We start from the raw sequence: 15872 nt of genomic DNA, 5'->3' as shown, positions 1-15872 counted from the left end.
GCCGAGCAAATGTAACATACAATGGTGGTGGGCCATGCTTGACTCAACGATGATATGGGCTAATGTACTAAGGTAAACTTTTTTTTAAAATAAAGTCAAGTTGTTTTTTTTCCATGCATGTGAATGGACATTATAAAACAGTTTGCTTTAGCAAACTCCTATGATGTCCTAGTTTCTTTCTTCTTTTTTTTTTCTCTTTTCTTTTTCTTTTCTCTTTTTGATATAAAAGAAAAATATATAACTACAAATATAACATAAATAAATAAAAAAAACAACTAACACCAATAACAATACAAAAAAAAAGAAAAGAAACTCCACATTCACCATATGCACATATCGATAAAACAGTATCCAGGAAGATGTCTTTGTTTCTAAAATGCTGTGGGACAGTGTTACAATTTGGTAGATATGTTACAGTGACATTATGTTGAGCCAAATCTGTATTGCTTTTGACTCAATTTTCTGGTTATTCAAATTTACACTGATCAAAGTTTATAACTTCAAAGCAAATATCTGATCAGACTAAGTGATATGCTACTAATGTTGCCCAGTGTGTACAGATTTATCTCCAAAATCCAGTCTTTTTTGCACATCAGGGAATTATGCAACATGTTATGCAGCAAGTTTTTGCATGTATTGAGTAGGTGTGTCCTGAGAAAGAAACTCTTATAATGAACTCAAATAAGTTGGCTGAACATTTCTTTTGCTAACGAGACGACAGTGTTGTAACCATGAGTACTGCAGGAAAGGTAAAAGATTTCAGCTTTATAGCATAACCCGAAGAATTTTTGCTTTACATTCTTAGAGGTATATTTAGAAAACTATGGGTATATTTACACATTCCCAGCAACACATGCCATAAGTTTAAAGCAGTGAATGTGTCTGCTATGTCAGTGAATATTCAAATCAGTGAATTTGCGGAGAATGTTTAACGTACTGAAGGAAAGTTTTTTGGCAAAGGTTCAGTGAATGTGTGATGAGTCTTTATAAATAGTACATGATATATAAGGTTCTGATATGACTTTCCTTGGAAATATAAGTTAAAGGAGAACTATGAGGTGAGTCATTTTCACTCATCCTCATAGTTCGAGCCGACATGTAATAATGAAACTGTCACACGTCGGCTCAATAGATCGGGAAGAGAGCGAACACATACTGTCACTCGCTCACATCTCGATCCTGTCCCTGCATATAGCCGTGACTGTCACTCACGGCTCCCTGCAGGGATTCCCCCCTCCCCGCTCCGATCCTCCAGTGCTGATGGGCGGAACGGACGGGGGAGGGGGCGCGTACAGCTGGCTCTGCCTCTAGATAGGCAGAGCCAGCTGTCACTCATGCAGCTGGGCGGATCTCGACATCGATGTTGGGATCCGTCCCGGCTGTGGCGATCTCAGTATACCGCGAGCTGTAGCTCGCGGTATACTGAGCTTTGGGTCACGGGAGGACGCTAGTTTGTGTCCTTCCGTGACCCTTAGGAGAACTATGGGGGAAAACACTTACCCCATAGTTCTCCTTTAATTCACATAGCTTATTATGTGTTCTACTATTGGTATTTTTACTACGTGTATAGAAAGGTCACTTTGGCTAATTCATAAAAGAGATTACCTTGATTTATATGTTTGCAGCATTTTACAACTTGATACCATGAATCTGTACGTTAAAGTCAGTTCTTGCAAACAGTGTTATTGCTACTTATAGTGACACTAAACTCAGGAGTTAAAAGAGAACTATGGGGTAAGTGTTTTTTACCATAGTTCTCTTTAGGGTCATGGGAGGACATATGCTAACGTCCTCCCGTGACCCAAAGCTCAGTATATTGCGGGCTATTGTCCGCCATATACTGAGAGCGCCGCAGCCGGGACGGATCCCGGCAATACTGTGGAGATCCACCCAGCTGCGTAAGTGACAGCTGGCTCTCCTATCTAGAGGCAGAGCCAGCCGTGCTCGTGCCCTCCCCTGTTCGTTCCTCCACTCAGCGCTGGAGGATCGGACCGGGGAACTGGGGGGATCCCTGTGGGTAGCGGTGACTGACAGTCATAGCTCACTGCAGGGAGACGATTGGGGAGTGAACAGATCGGTGCATGGTTCTGCTCACTTCCCGATCAATAGAGCCGACCTGTGACAGCTTCTTTTGTCACATCCTAACTGAGGATGAGATGGAAATCACTCACCTCATAGTTCTCCTTTAAAGGAACACTTAACCCAGAAGTTAAACCTTACAAATACATTCAAGAACCTTAACTATTAACAAAAATGCATCTTATTTGTTTATCACTCATTTTTAGATCCTCAAATCATCTCTGAATTGGTGCTGACACTGTCCTTCCTTCTGGAGGGTGGCTAGTTTTGTTCCCCATGGTCCCTGTGTGTATTGTAAAGTAGCCACCACTCCAAGCTCACTCCCATGATGGACTACAATCTCATGTTTAGTTTACTAATTTGTACTGAGATTGTAGTCCATCACGGGAGTGAGCTTGGAGCGGTAACTGCAACATTACTTGTATTACAAATAAATAATTAGTACTACATTTTCTTAGAAAACCCAAAGGGCTTATGTAGTTGCCATGATTAATTTACTAATTTCTACACAGGATCTTTCTGGCAGAGGCTGACATCAAAATCTTGCGAAAAAGATGCCTCTAATGATTAATGAAGTGCTTCTGTTAATGTGTTTATATGAGTAAACTAAAGATCCACAAAATTCTTCCTCCATTCCATTAGCTCAAATGTATGCATGTGTAGATTGAAGCATGCACATGCAGTTACACATGTTTAGATGCATACACGTGTAAATTACTGACTAGAGACACAGATTTTTCTATTCTAATTTTACGGATCTTGACACTGTGCAATAATACTTGGGTTAAATGCAGCTGCGTGCATGGGTCCAAAGTAGGGATGTTCAGATAGCAAGTACCGTACTCGGTACAAGTACAGATACTTTTCCAACTCCAAGACTAAACTGGAGAAAAATTCAAAAGGCAGTTGTCATTTTTAAGGAGCATACGGAGCTCCTGGGATTTGTGGATCCCTGTTTTAATGTATGGTTTTAAAAATATAAATATATATAAGGGATGTACCGATACCATTTTTTTAAGCGCAAATACTGATACTTGTCCAAGTACTCACAGATATAAGTACTGATACATTTTTGTTTATTGTCATGTGACAGTTTTTCTAAAACAATACAGACTAATGATTTCAGGATACTGCTGGAGTGCCAGGGCTAAGTCCCAGCTACAACCGCTGCAACCCTGGTAGTTCTTGTGAAAATGCCAAGTATCGGGACTGGTATCTGAACATCCAAAGCATACAATACAGCTCAGTTCAGACCCATAAAAAACTATCCAATTTTGTACCTCAGTGTTTTTCACCTCCGTGTTAATGAGCCCTAAATAAATGATATTTCGTTTGCTAAAGCAAAGGGTGTCAGAAACTATTCCATTTTTATTTATTAATAAAATACTTGTTTTCACCCCTTCTTCATCCTGCATCTCCTGCAGCATCTTTGTAACGACATCCTGTCTACATGCACATGCTTCAGTGATGGCTGTATGGCATTTCTCAGCACGGGGTTCCTGATGGTGAGAACAGTGGACTATACCTCTATATTGTGTGTTGAACCAGTCCCTATCAGAAGCCCATGTGGCAGGGTGTCAATAAGACAGGAACAGAGAGTTGTCACTCTATAGCAGGAAGTTCCTGAACAAGTACCTTCATGGTCGTTTCATCAGGGTTTTTTTTCTTGGCATATTTAGCCGCAGATTTTAAAAGCTTGTATCCTGATTTTAAAATTACATTGACTAGGCATTTAAAGTCACAGGGCCCTAAAGCGTTATTTCCACTTTATATTCCTATTTCCTTTATACTAGACTGGGCAAGTCTCCTCTTGCTGGCAACTCTTTATTCCAATTATGTCTACAAAGGGATGATGTGTGTTAAGCTGGCCATACGCCTATAGATTATCTGCAGATTTTCTATGGTGAGATGGAAAAAGATGGAGGAATCTCTAACTGGGCCAAACTTCAGTATCTTGCTAGTCCGCCCCACTGGCTGTCAAAATACCTGAACAATCTGATTGGATGCAAGCATTGTTCAGATATTTTGAGAGCCAGCGGGGCCGAGTAGCAAGATACTGAAGTTTGGCCCAGTGGGAGATTCCTCCATCCACACAGTTTAGCGTAGATGGAGGAATCTGTTGCACTTTTTCTATCTGACCATAGAAAATCTGCAGATAATCTATAGGTGTATGGCCAGTTTAGGTATTGCCAGCAACTACAATTAGGTAACTACAGGTTGTTTTTAAATATATATATAATACATCAAACATATTTATCTCCTATTTACTTATCCACTCACTTGTTATCTCCCGTCTTGACTATTGCAACTCCCTCATCATTGGGCTACCACTACACAGGTTATCCCCTTTTCAATCTATCATGAATGCTGCTGCCAGACTTATCCACCTAACCAACCGCTCAGTGTCTGCAACCCCCCTCTGTCAATCCCTGCACTGGCTTCCACTCGCCCAAAGGATAAAATTAAAATATTAACAACCACTTATAAAGCCATCCACAACTCCCCGGATATATCTCAAAACTTGTCCCAGTACTCCATCGGGTAACGAAGGAAAGCGGGAGGGGTCCAGTGACGTCACGGACATCAACGTCACCGGACTCCACCCCCCTTCCCTTCGTTAGCTGACAGAGCCACTTGTGGAAGGAGGGAGGAGTCCGGTGACGTCGTGGAAGACCCGGAAGCCGGCGGAGAGGTGAGTATGACTTTGATCGATCAAAATAATTTTGATCGATCAAAAAAATTAACGATTAGTCGAAGGATTAATCGTTAATTTCCGCAGCCCTACGAAAGACTAATCTCTTCAGGGAAGCCTATCCCACCTCAACCTAACCATTGAACTATCACATTCTCAAACAATTCATCCCCACACAGCTCCTTCCTCATGTATCACTGGCCCCACCCTTTTAGATTGTAAGCCCTCATGGGCAGGGCCCTCCTTACCATCTTGTCTTGAATTATATTGTAATGTCTTCCTTATTTTGTAAAGCGCTGCACAAACTGTTGGCGCTATATAAATCCTGTATAATAATAATAATATTTGACTGCAAAAAAAAATTAATGCATGTTCACTTGTATAAGATGTTTTCAGCCACAGGCAGACTTTGTACATCTTATTTGGAATTGTCCAGTTATTATTGATTTTTAGAAAAACCCAAATTCATTACAACAACTTCATCCTGCACACCTGAAATTTCTGTATTTGGCAAACTTGATGAGGAATGTTGGCCACGTTATACTAGAGTGGTTCATAGGGAAGCATTATTCATGTAAAGCCATTGCTATTTAAATGGATAAACTCATCACCTGATCCTTTTTACACTGCTGAGAAAGTGCCACCCCCCTGGCATGGGAGTCAGCACCGTCCAGGAATCTGTAGAAAATGATCACCAGCCCCAAAAGAAGGCAGAGTACAAAGGTGATATTAGGGAATGTATTTATAAAAAATTTGCAGAGCCATTCATCCTGCAAAACTAGATGAATGTACGTTCTGTGCAATCAGAGGCAAAAAAAGAAAGTTCTTAGTATTTTTTCTTTTCAGGTTGAATGCAATTAGTAAAATTTCACATTATGGCCACTAGATGGAGCAGAGGAAATACATACTTCTTCCCCATGCTCCTCAGCTCTATCTAGTTCTATGTTATTCTAATGTTACATTTGACTTGAAAAGAAATATGCTAAGAATGTTCGTTTTTGCCTCTATTCACACAGAATGAGCATTTGCAGAGTTTCGCAGAACAAACGGCTCTGCGAATTGTTTATAAATACACCTCAAGGATTCTAGCAGGTCCCTAATATCTCCTTAAAGAGAAGCTGTCACCTGCACTATGCTATCACATAGGGGGTTTGTCCGCCCTCTTGTGATAGCAATAAAGTGGAGTGATTGCTCCACACATATTAGGTATCACCGGGCACATCAGAGTGAGAGCAATAATTCTAGAACCATAATGCATGGTTAACTCTTAACTGATGGCATGTAAAGGCTTTCAAAACTGCTGTAGAAATTTGGGTACCATAAGTTTTCACCGGCGAGCACAGTTTTGGAGCTTTACATATTTAGTATCTATTTACTCAATACAACCTCTTTATTTATACTTGGGTATTATATTGTGTTTGTGTGCAGTACAATTAATCTGAGTGTATTTTTTCCCTGAAAATATAGATATGATAAACAATAGCGTAAATATCGTGTGGCATCGAAAACTGCAGCTTCCAACATATTATTCTACAGGACCTCTTTTAAGTGTGTTTTTATGTTTAAAAAAATTTACACTTTTGTATGTGTGTGCAAAATTAATGCAATGGGTCTAGCAATGAAAAGGGTTCAAATCGTTCCTTGTCCTAATATACCAAATACACCCAGTAATTTCTAATAGCACCATGAGACAACACTTGTACTGATATCATTATTTGAATGTATGTTTTGTTTATAGGTTATAAAATGCAAAGCGGCTGTAGCCTGGGCCCCAAATCAGCCACTGTCGATTGAAGAGGTTGAGGTGCAACCACCAAAAGCAGATGAAGTTCGGATTAAGGTCAAGATTTCCTATTTTTGTTTCTGTTGTCCAGACTCCATACTTATATAGTGAACTTTCTTTAGTGCTGAAAGCTTGTGGTGAGATGTGTTGCCATCACTGGACTTCCGATTGTGCAATGCACTGCATGTTTGATCCGGTATCCAACCAAGGCAGCTAAAAAAATCTGATTTGGTCTATGGGGCACAAGACATGGCTTGGAGGCTCTAATTTTACCTTGCCTCCCTGCCCTCCCCTGATTCTTTCCCTACCTGCACTGTCTGGAACAACCCACCCCCCCACCACACACACAGAGTCACAATCTCATTTACCGTCCTTCCCTGCATGCACTGTCCAAGTTCATTATATGTGTAAGTCTCTTAGTAGTTGGCTTCCTCCTCTTCTGTTTTCCTCTACTGTAAGACTAGAGCACAGTTGCTTTGGGAGTGTTTTTTTACCCGTGAAATCCAAGTACTTTCTGGAAAGCATGAAGCATCACAATGAGAGTTGGGATGCACTTAGCAATTTCAAGTACTGGACACTAGGGGGTTCATTTATTATGGAGAGCAGCCAACGCTAGCCTCTCTCCGTTATACAGCACTTTACTGCGCACACTGTGGCCATTCATAAGGGCAATGATGTGTAGCCAGTGCAGCTCCACAAAGTTCTCTTTGTGGAGCTGCTCAGTGGAGCAAAGAGAGTGCCATGATTGGAGAGCCAGTCATGTGACTTTGACAGGTCATATAAACAGGCTCTCCTCCTAATTTTTTTATTTTTTTTTCATTGCCTTTCTTTTTTACAGCACACAGCTCATCGTTGTGCTTTAGACATGTGCATTTTTTTTTTTTGTCAGAAGCGCAGCCATGTCCCTTTTAAAGGAGCCCCCAGAGATACAATTTTCTCTCACAAATCTGTCTTCATCCGTAGAACTTCTACAGTAATGCTAATTTAGCCATACTAGCAGCGAGTCCAGGAAATGTATATGTATAGTATGTTCATTCAGTAATCAAGCTTTTTTTTAACCTATAATCTATATTTTGGGTTTCTAATGTGTTTAGATGGTAAGCACAGGCATATGTCGAACAGATGACCATGCACTCCATGGTGATATAGGAGGAGTGAATTTTCCAGTTATTTTGGGCCATGAAGGAGCTGGAATAATTGAAAGTATTGGAAAAAGTGTAACTGGACTAAAACCAGGTATTCACATTTAAAAAAAATACATTTAACCTCCATTTATACACATTTGAATGGCTTACAACTTTAATAGCTCATTTTGAGGGATTGCCCCCATTTGGAGTTAAATGATTCTGCCTTTATTCCCCCTCAAATTTCCCTTTGTTTGCTCTATGGTAGCGATCTGTATAAATAAATATTAACTGTATAAATAAGTGTTTTCTACCAAAACTCCATGAATGTTCACTCTGTGTGAATGGAGGCAGAAAAAAAGAATGTTCTTAGCATATTTTTTGTTTCAGGTCGAATGTAATATTAGTAAAATACCACATTATGGCCACTAGATGGAGCTGAGGAGCAGAGGAAATAAATACTTATTTCCTACACTTCCTAGCTCCATCTATTGGCCATAATTTTGGTATTTTCCTAATATTACATTTGACCTGAAAAAAAAAATAGTACTTGTAAATGTCTGTGCACTGCATTGATATCTCAAACAATGTTATGAACTTCCCCAACTTGTGTTTTGTGAACTATGAAACTTCTCTTCCAGATGTAATTGGGATGAGGTGAGAAGGAGGGGTTAGTAGTTCAAATTTCAACAGCAGCCTAGGGTGACAACTCTATTCCTCCATAGATACAGTACAGTGAGTAAGTTTTGTCACCCTAGGACAGTGGTGGCGAACCTTGGCACTCCAGCTTTTTTGGAACTACGAGTCCCATCAGGCATTGCAAGGCTCTGACAGCCACAGACATAACTCCCAGAGGCAGATGCATGTTGGGATTTGTAGTTTTGGCACAGCTGGAGTGCCAAGGTTCGCCACCACTGCCCTAGGACATGAAGGGTGTTACTGGCAGGATTACCAGGTTAAAATTAAGGAAAGGAGCCTGAAAAATTAAAACTAATTCAGCCACCATATCTAAAGACTGGTGAGCTGCAGCATATACAAATTTTGTTAGTCTAAGTGTAATTACAGGTGGCTGAACTATTAATTTTTTTTTACCTTAAATAGGCAGGTAATAGCAGTTAGACAGGTTGTATCATAAAATGGCACTAATTCCTAGGGTCTTTGCCTACCCATAAGCGTTATTTAAGATTTTGGATCAGCTGCCCTTATTGTACACTGTATAGACTTTTTTTTAGGGATGTCCAGATATCAGTTCAGATACCAGTGCTGATACTTGGAATTTTCACGAGAACTACCAGGGTTGCAGTGGTTGAAGCTGGGACCTAGCTCTGGCGCTCCACCACTGTCCTGAAATCATTAGTCTGTATTGTTTTAGAAAAACTGTCACATGACAATAAACAAAAATGTATCAGTACTTATATCTGTGAGTACTTGGACAAGTATCAGTACTTGTACTTGCAAAAATGGTATCGGTGCATTACTTATATATCTTTATTAAAAAAAAAACATCATACATTAAAGCAGAGATGTACAAATCCCAGGAGCTCCGTGTGCTCCTTACAAGTGACAGCTGCCTCCTAACTTTTGAATTTTTCTCTAGTCTAGTCTTGGAGCTGGAAAAGTATCTGTACATGTACTTGTACTTGTACCGAGTACGGTACTTGGTATCTGAACATCCCTATTTTTTTATAGTACTTGAAATATGTATTTTATTACTTTGTGTGAATGGTAATTTTTTTGCTTAAATATAAAGTGTGTTTCTTCTTTTACAGTCAAATTTGAGAAAACTCAACTATTAGTTTGTTATGTGTTCCCAATCATGTGAATGGGAACATGTAACACATATAAAATAGGTGTTATCCCAATCTAGCTACAAAAGTGGAAATACATTTTAAGCTTGAACAACAATACATTATAACTTATTGTCAGGTACAAGGTAGCATAATAAGGGACAATAATTATTCTAAAAGTTAAACACCATCTCTGACAAAACCAACCACTCCCTCCCATACCCTTCTAACTCATCCGGCACATTTTATCCTTACCTTGTGAAGCAAGATATACTCATTTAAGACCAATGTCTTGGTCACATGTTGGTACCATTTCTGGGTGTAGGGGACTATTAATCAAGTTCTACAAATGGTCCCTTGCCAGTCTCTCACAGTCCCCTTGTGCTGAAACCACTTCTCTTCAGGACACCCCAAGAAGGAACCCACCTTCTGTAAAAAGAAAAGCAGAGAAGACTTGGGACTGCAGTATCACGTGAACACAGCTTTAGGGGAGTAAAAAGGGCCTTTAGAGTTGTTTTTTTTCTAATCTGAGCAATCAGAGAGGGGTTGGGTGGAAGGCAATAATGGGAGTCTGGAGATCCGCTTTAACGCTGAGCATATATATATTTTTTTTTTAATTGCACCGTATAAAATAAGTAATTATACATTCTGAAATGAAAAGTAAAATAATGTATAACACCTACACTGTAATCATTTTCTTGTTTCAGGAGATAAAGTTGTTCCACTTTGTCTTCCTCAGTGTGGAAAGTGCAGCTCGTGTCTGAATCCACAAAGTAATTTTTGCTTTAAGTCACAGTGAGTATTCAAGAAAACTTTTATTTGTGTCACCGGAAAGTTGATTATTTAAATAGGAAACAGGTAAGTTCTACATGCAATATGTACCAATAAATAATGGCATATACCAATATGACTTTACATTCAGCAATATTGGGCTCTTAAGGGCCTGTGTTGATGGACTTTAAAGAAAAACTCTGGTTTATTAACCCTTGCAGTGGGGCTACTCCCACACTGCAAGGATTTACAGTTCGCTTTTATCTAGGTGATAAAATCAAAGTTATACTCACCTGAACCACAGAGCTGGCTTGTTTTTAGACCTGTCCTTCAAGCCTCTCTCCCTCTCTGCTGCAGCAGTCTAAGGTCTCTAAGTCATCACATTCTATACACAATGCGACACGTAGGAGGAGACAGGCTTCAGAGAGCGGAGAAGCAGGGAGCTGGCTCAGTGGTTCGGGTGAGTATAACTTTTTATTAAGCACCTAGACAAAAATGAGCATATTACCCTTGCAGTGTGGGAGTAGCCTTACTACAAGGGTTAATTAAAGTATTGTCTGGAGTTCTTCTTTAAGTTTGTGTTGATGGCTTCCGTTTAAGACACTTCTGAGATCATTTAATTAATTGATAGCTGCATTTGATATGCATTTGATCTCCTTCTGATCTGCATTTGACCTACTTCAAGCTGGTTTTGCATTCCCATGAACTTGTATTGGAATGCAAAAGCTATTTGGAATGAACAAAAGCCCATCCACACAGCACATAAAGGTGTTCATAATAACAGTGGTCTCTTGTTACCTGAAATTGCTTGCTCCTTTCAAAGCAATGCTGGTGATTAGTTTATTGCAATAAACCCCTCAAAAGGTCATTATAACATTAGATCTCTGAACTTCAGGATCACTGGAATTTTATGGGGTATCTTAAAATACACCCTTGAAAATGTTACATGCCACATGTTAATACTACATACTGTACCTACCAAAGCCTGCAATCCTGCCTCTACGCCTGCATACTGAGCCATTCTGGCAAAGCTCCAACACTTCCTGGTTATGCTAATGGTTCCTCGAACCCTCTTAACTCCCACATATTCTTACTTTCACGTCAATGTGATGTGCATTCCTATTGGTCAGTAAGACAGCCCATGAGGCAGGATGGGACGAGTAAGCTTTGACACAGCTAGTAAGTATCTTGGAATCTGTAAATTAGGGCGCAGGAGATACAGTGGAAGAAGAGACAGGCTGCAGGGACCAGTCTAACAGCCATCCGGGATCGTGGTTCGGGTGACTTTTAACTCCCCAGACAAATCGAGCACTTAACCCTTGCAGTGCCGGGATAGCTCCACTGCAAGGGTTAATATTTTATTTGCCTGGAATTCTTCATTAGCATATATTATTTACAGATACAAGTTCCAATAAGGGGCTCATTTAGAATTGTTACAGTAGCCTCAGATTCCCATCTACTCGGTCTTACTTGAACACCTCATTCACATCCCAGCTGAATGTTCTGTATCTATAAAAGTCACTGGCCAGATATGTTTAATGTTACATACAGTAACGGAAACATTGAACATTTGACCATATCTACAATTTGCTGGGCTCAGGTTGCCAGCCCACCACAACATAAAAGTTATTTATTACAGTGTACCTCCAGCCAATTTTTGTGTATAGGGTGTGAAAGGGTTAGGACCACTGCCATGTTTTACTGCTCTCTGTGGTCCAGTTGGTTAAAATGTTCTCCTCACTTACTGTCTTAGTGATGTTTCTGCAGACCAGAAAGTGAGGGAACATCTCCTAGATGAACACAGGCAATAATAAAGACTCGTTGTTCAAGAGTAGAGAAATGCTAAGGAGTCCTTCACAGAATTGTATTGGTACCTGCCCCTGTTAAAAAAAAAGGACAATGTTGTCACTGCAACAGGATTGAACACTGTACAGAAGTTTAAACTAGAGGTGCACCAAAATTGACATTTCAAAACTGTGACGAAACCGAAATTTTAAAAAATGTCAGGCCGACACCGAAACCGAAACCAAAAACGTTTTTTTATTACATTTTTTTCAAATTTTGAAAAATATTTAATTTTTATTTTTTAAAACGTTTTAATTTTTTTAATATTTATTTTTATTTCTTTATTCATTTTTAATTAAATATTTTTATTTTATACTTTACATTTAGGGGCTTCGGGGAAATATTAGGGTCTAAACAGACCCATGATATTTCCCTTTTGAAATACAAAAAGAGATTGAGGACACAGAGTCCTCAATCTCTTCTTCTGCAGCCCCAGTTATCAATGAACAGGAAGCCTCTATACTGAGTGTTGCTGTCCATTCATAACATGAGAACATTGTGTGTTTACTATATCCACAATCATGAATGAACAGGAGGTGATGTAAATCACTTCCCATTCATTCATAATTGAGGCTATAGTAACCATACTATGTCCTCAATTATGTATAAAACACTCAGCGATCACTGATTGCTGAGTGTTTGTACCTCGCTCTCTATCCTGACCGCTGTCACAGGAGGCTGAGCGAGCGGTGCAGGAAGGAGAGCTCAGCCTCCTGTGACAGCGCGGGCTGTCTCTGCCCACACACTGTGACAGAAGGCTGAGCAGTGCGGGGAGGAGATACGCTGGATGCTCACAGCGCTCTCCTCCCGCAGCGCTCGGCTGCCTGTGTCACTTTCTCTCCTCCCCGCTGGGACACAGAGCAGCACCCAGTGGGGAGGAAGGAAAGCAGGGATGCGTTGCTGTATATGCAGAAAAATGGCACTTTCGGCATTTAGCATTGGCATTGGCGGCCGATATATCGGTGCATCCCTAGTTTATACCCCTCTCCACTCTTTTCAAAACTAAAGACAAAAGTTTAGGCTGGAGTACGTTTTACAAGAAATTGGAGTATTCTCTGGCTAAAGTATAAAACCCCTATAAATAGCTGCACTTGTAAATGACAAAACGAAATTATTGCTCATAATCATTTGCTGCCTTTTTTTTACAGCTTTAAGGAACCACAGACTGTACTCCTTGACAAGACATCAAGGTTTTCCTGCAAGGGAAAAGTTGTGGATCATTTTTTGTGGACCAGCACCTTTTCTGAATACATTGTGATGCCTGCTGGAGCTGTTGCCAAGATTGCTGACAGAGCACCCATGGAGAAGGCTTGTCTTTTTGGATGTGGCTTTCCCACTGGATATGGAGCGGCTGTCAATACTGCCAAAGTAACTTTATAAATATGTTGACCTGTTCAATTTATCTTGAAGTGGAACTTACAGTAAAATCAAGGTCTGAATGTACGGTCCAGGGCCCCTCCCCTTTTTAAAAAAACACCCAATGTTACTAGGTGCCATATTCTACTCCTATATGGAACTGCCTTAGATTGGGTTATCTTCTTACTTCTTGTGGAAAAGACTCTAAAGCACCATATTTAAAACTATAATAACTTTAAAGAAGAACTCTAGGACATCTAAAAATTAATGATTGCAGTGGAGCTACCCCCCACTGCTCGTTTCGGTCTAGGGGCTAAAATAAAGAACATATACTCACCTGATCCTTGGTCCAGCTTTCTCTCCCCTGGGCTCCAGCGGTCTAAAGACCTGTGACGTCGTCATGACTAATGCAGCTACATTAGACGTGAGTACGCTGACAAATATTCCACCGCCAGAGCACAGGGAGAGAGAGACGACACTTTTAATATTGTGGGGCATTTAACCCTTGCCCCACTGCAAGGGTTACTTTATAAATTTTTTGGAGTTCCTTTTTAAATTCAGCCATGGATGGATATCTCTTGGGGTGAATCAATCATTTTGTGAGAAATCCACAAAGAGATCTGCCCGGCTTTGCTCCCAACTTCTCCTACTGTAATAAGAGAAGTCCAATTATTGTTGCCTTTTCTATAACATAGTTTCAGGGCCCATTTAGATCTATGCATGTTTAATATCCATTTTCTTTGTGTGTTGAAATGCGTTATAGTCGATATGCATTGATGTGCGTTTTCAATGCATTTGTCACTTTAACGGAGAATTATGGGGAGAGAGCGAAATAATCTCATTCCCATAATTAGAGCCGATATGTGACACTGAAGCGGTCACATGTCGGCTCTATAGATCAAGAACTGAGGGATCACATACTGCTGATCGCTCAGTTCCCAATCATCTCTCTGTAGAGACCGGTGACTGTTAGTCATCATTCCACATAGGGATTTCCCCTCTACGATACTCCAGCGCTGACTGGAGGGATGGATGGTAAGGGGATTGGCACAGCTGGCTCAGCCTCTAGAGAGCGGTAGCGGGGTGGATTCCGACAATATTGCTGGGACCTTTCCCGGCTGCACAGTAAATGTCCTCCTGTGACCCTAAAGATAACTACAGACAAAAAAGGTTGAATCATAGTTCTATTTTAAAGTGGACCTTTACTCCCTTTCACATCAGCATACAGTTCTAAAATCATCTTACATTCATCAGTGCAAGTTCAATTTCTTTTTTTACACTTCCTGGTCCACTTTGGAACAAATCATGTGCCCAAGTTTTGCATTCTAAGAAGGTTACACGAGCAGAGCATTGCTGGGAAATCTTATCTGTAATCTCACGAGATCTCAGGGAAAGGCATTTGCCTACCCTGAAATGATGTGCATGGTCACATGTCCTAGTCACATGTGCCAGAGTTCCAGGAAGTAAAGGGAGATATAGTAATCTGTCCTTAGTAAAAAATGGTCACCGTCAGAAGAGTGGGGAAAAAATAAATAAAATGTATGCAAAGAATAAAAAGCCTGCAATTATCTATATCTGTTTGTAGATTGTCATTACTAAACATTTATAAAATGTGCATTTGTGGTTATTTTAAAGATAAAGGTAACGTTCCTCTTTAAGATTGAGTAGATAGAGTCAACAGCAATGGACTAAGGCTTTTTAAATACCTGTCTAATACCAACACATGTTAAGTACATATTGATGCATTGCCATTGAGTTATATGGGCTACCCAACACACCAAAACACAGAAAAAATGGATATGCTATGTTTTTTAAAATGCACTGCAGTGCTGAGATGAGAGCAGATGCTACTTGTATTATGGGGAAGTTGAACACATGCATTTTAGCACATTGCAATGCATGCATTAAAACACAACAATGTAAATGTCGGCTAGAACTATGAGGTGAGTGGAAATCACTCATCTCATAGTTCTCCTTTAAATGAAAAATCAAACATGGAAGAAAAAACTGCCTCATGTTTGCAGCAGCAGGTAGGCATAATTAGAAGCCAGGGTTTGATTCCTCTTTGCAGCAACCATCCAAAACAAATACTTCAGTGGTATATTGTATTACATTGACAAGAATCAGTTTGAACAAAAGGAACATTGACTATTTTTAACCAACAGGTGGAGCCTGGTACTACTTGTGCTGTATTTGGATTGGGTGCCATTGGGCTGTCGGTCATTATTGGATGTAAAGTTTCTGGAGCATCAAGAATTATTGCTATAGATATAAACAGCAGCAAGTTTGAAAAGGCAAAGCTGTTTGGAGCCACTGACTGTATTAATCCCAATGATTATAGCAAGCCAATCCAGGAGGTGATCACTGAAATGACAGAACATGGAGTGCATTATTCCTTTGAATGTATTGGCAGTACAGAGGTTATGGTAAGTAGT

General features: G+C 40.1%; 1 protein-coding gene across 2 annotated transcripts in view; it reads left to right on the top strand.

Annotated features, from left to right (window-relative positions):
• Positions 1-731: 731 nt before the first annotated feature.
• LOC108793360 (alcohol dehydrogenase 1-like) overlaps positions 732-15872 on the top strand; it is a 26052-nt gene continuing 10911 nt past the window's right edge. The window contains exons 1-7 of one of the 2 annotated variants that reach the window (XM_018564282.1): positions 732-749; positions 6510-6611; positions 7649-7790; positions 10173-10260; positions 12839-12848; positions 13237-13449; positions 15603-15863. In XM_018564282.1, the coding sequence (XP_018419784.1) occupies positions 732-749; positions 6510-6611; positions 7649-7790; positions 10173-10260; positions 12839-12848; positions 13237-13449; positions 15603-15863 (834 nt within the window). Of the gene's footprint in view, positions 750-6509; positions 6612-7648; positions 7791-10172; positions 10261-12838; positions 12849-13229; positions 13450-15602; positions 15864-15872 lie in introns of both variants that reach the window. The other variant, XM_018564281.1, reaches the window with a different exon arrangement.

Source organism: Nanorana parkeri, unplaced genomic scaffold (assembly GCF_000935625.1).
Source record: "Nanorana parkeri isolate BGI_ZX_2015 unplaced genomic scaffold, ASM93562v1 scaffold742, whole genome shotgun sequence".
Classification (NCBI taxonomy): Eukaryota; Metazoa; Chordata; class Amphibia; order Anura; family Dicroglossidae; genus Nanorana; species Nanorana parkeri.
The sequence above is the reverse complement of the archived record's forward strand: the minus strand, read 5'-3'. Positions and strand labels throughout refer to the sequence as shown.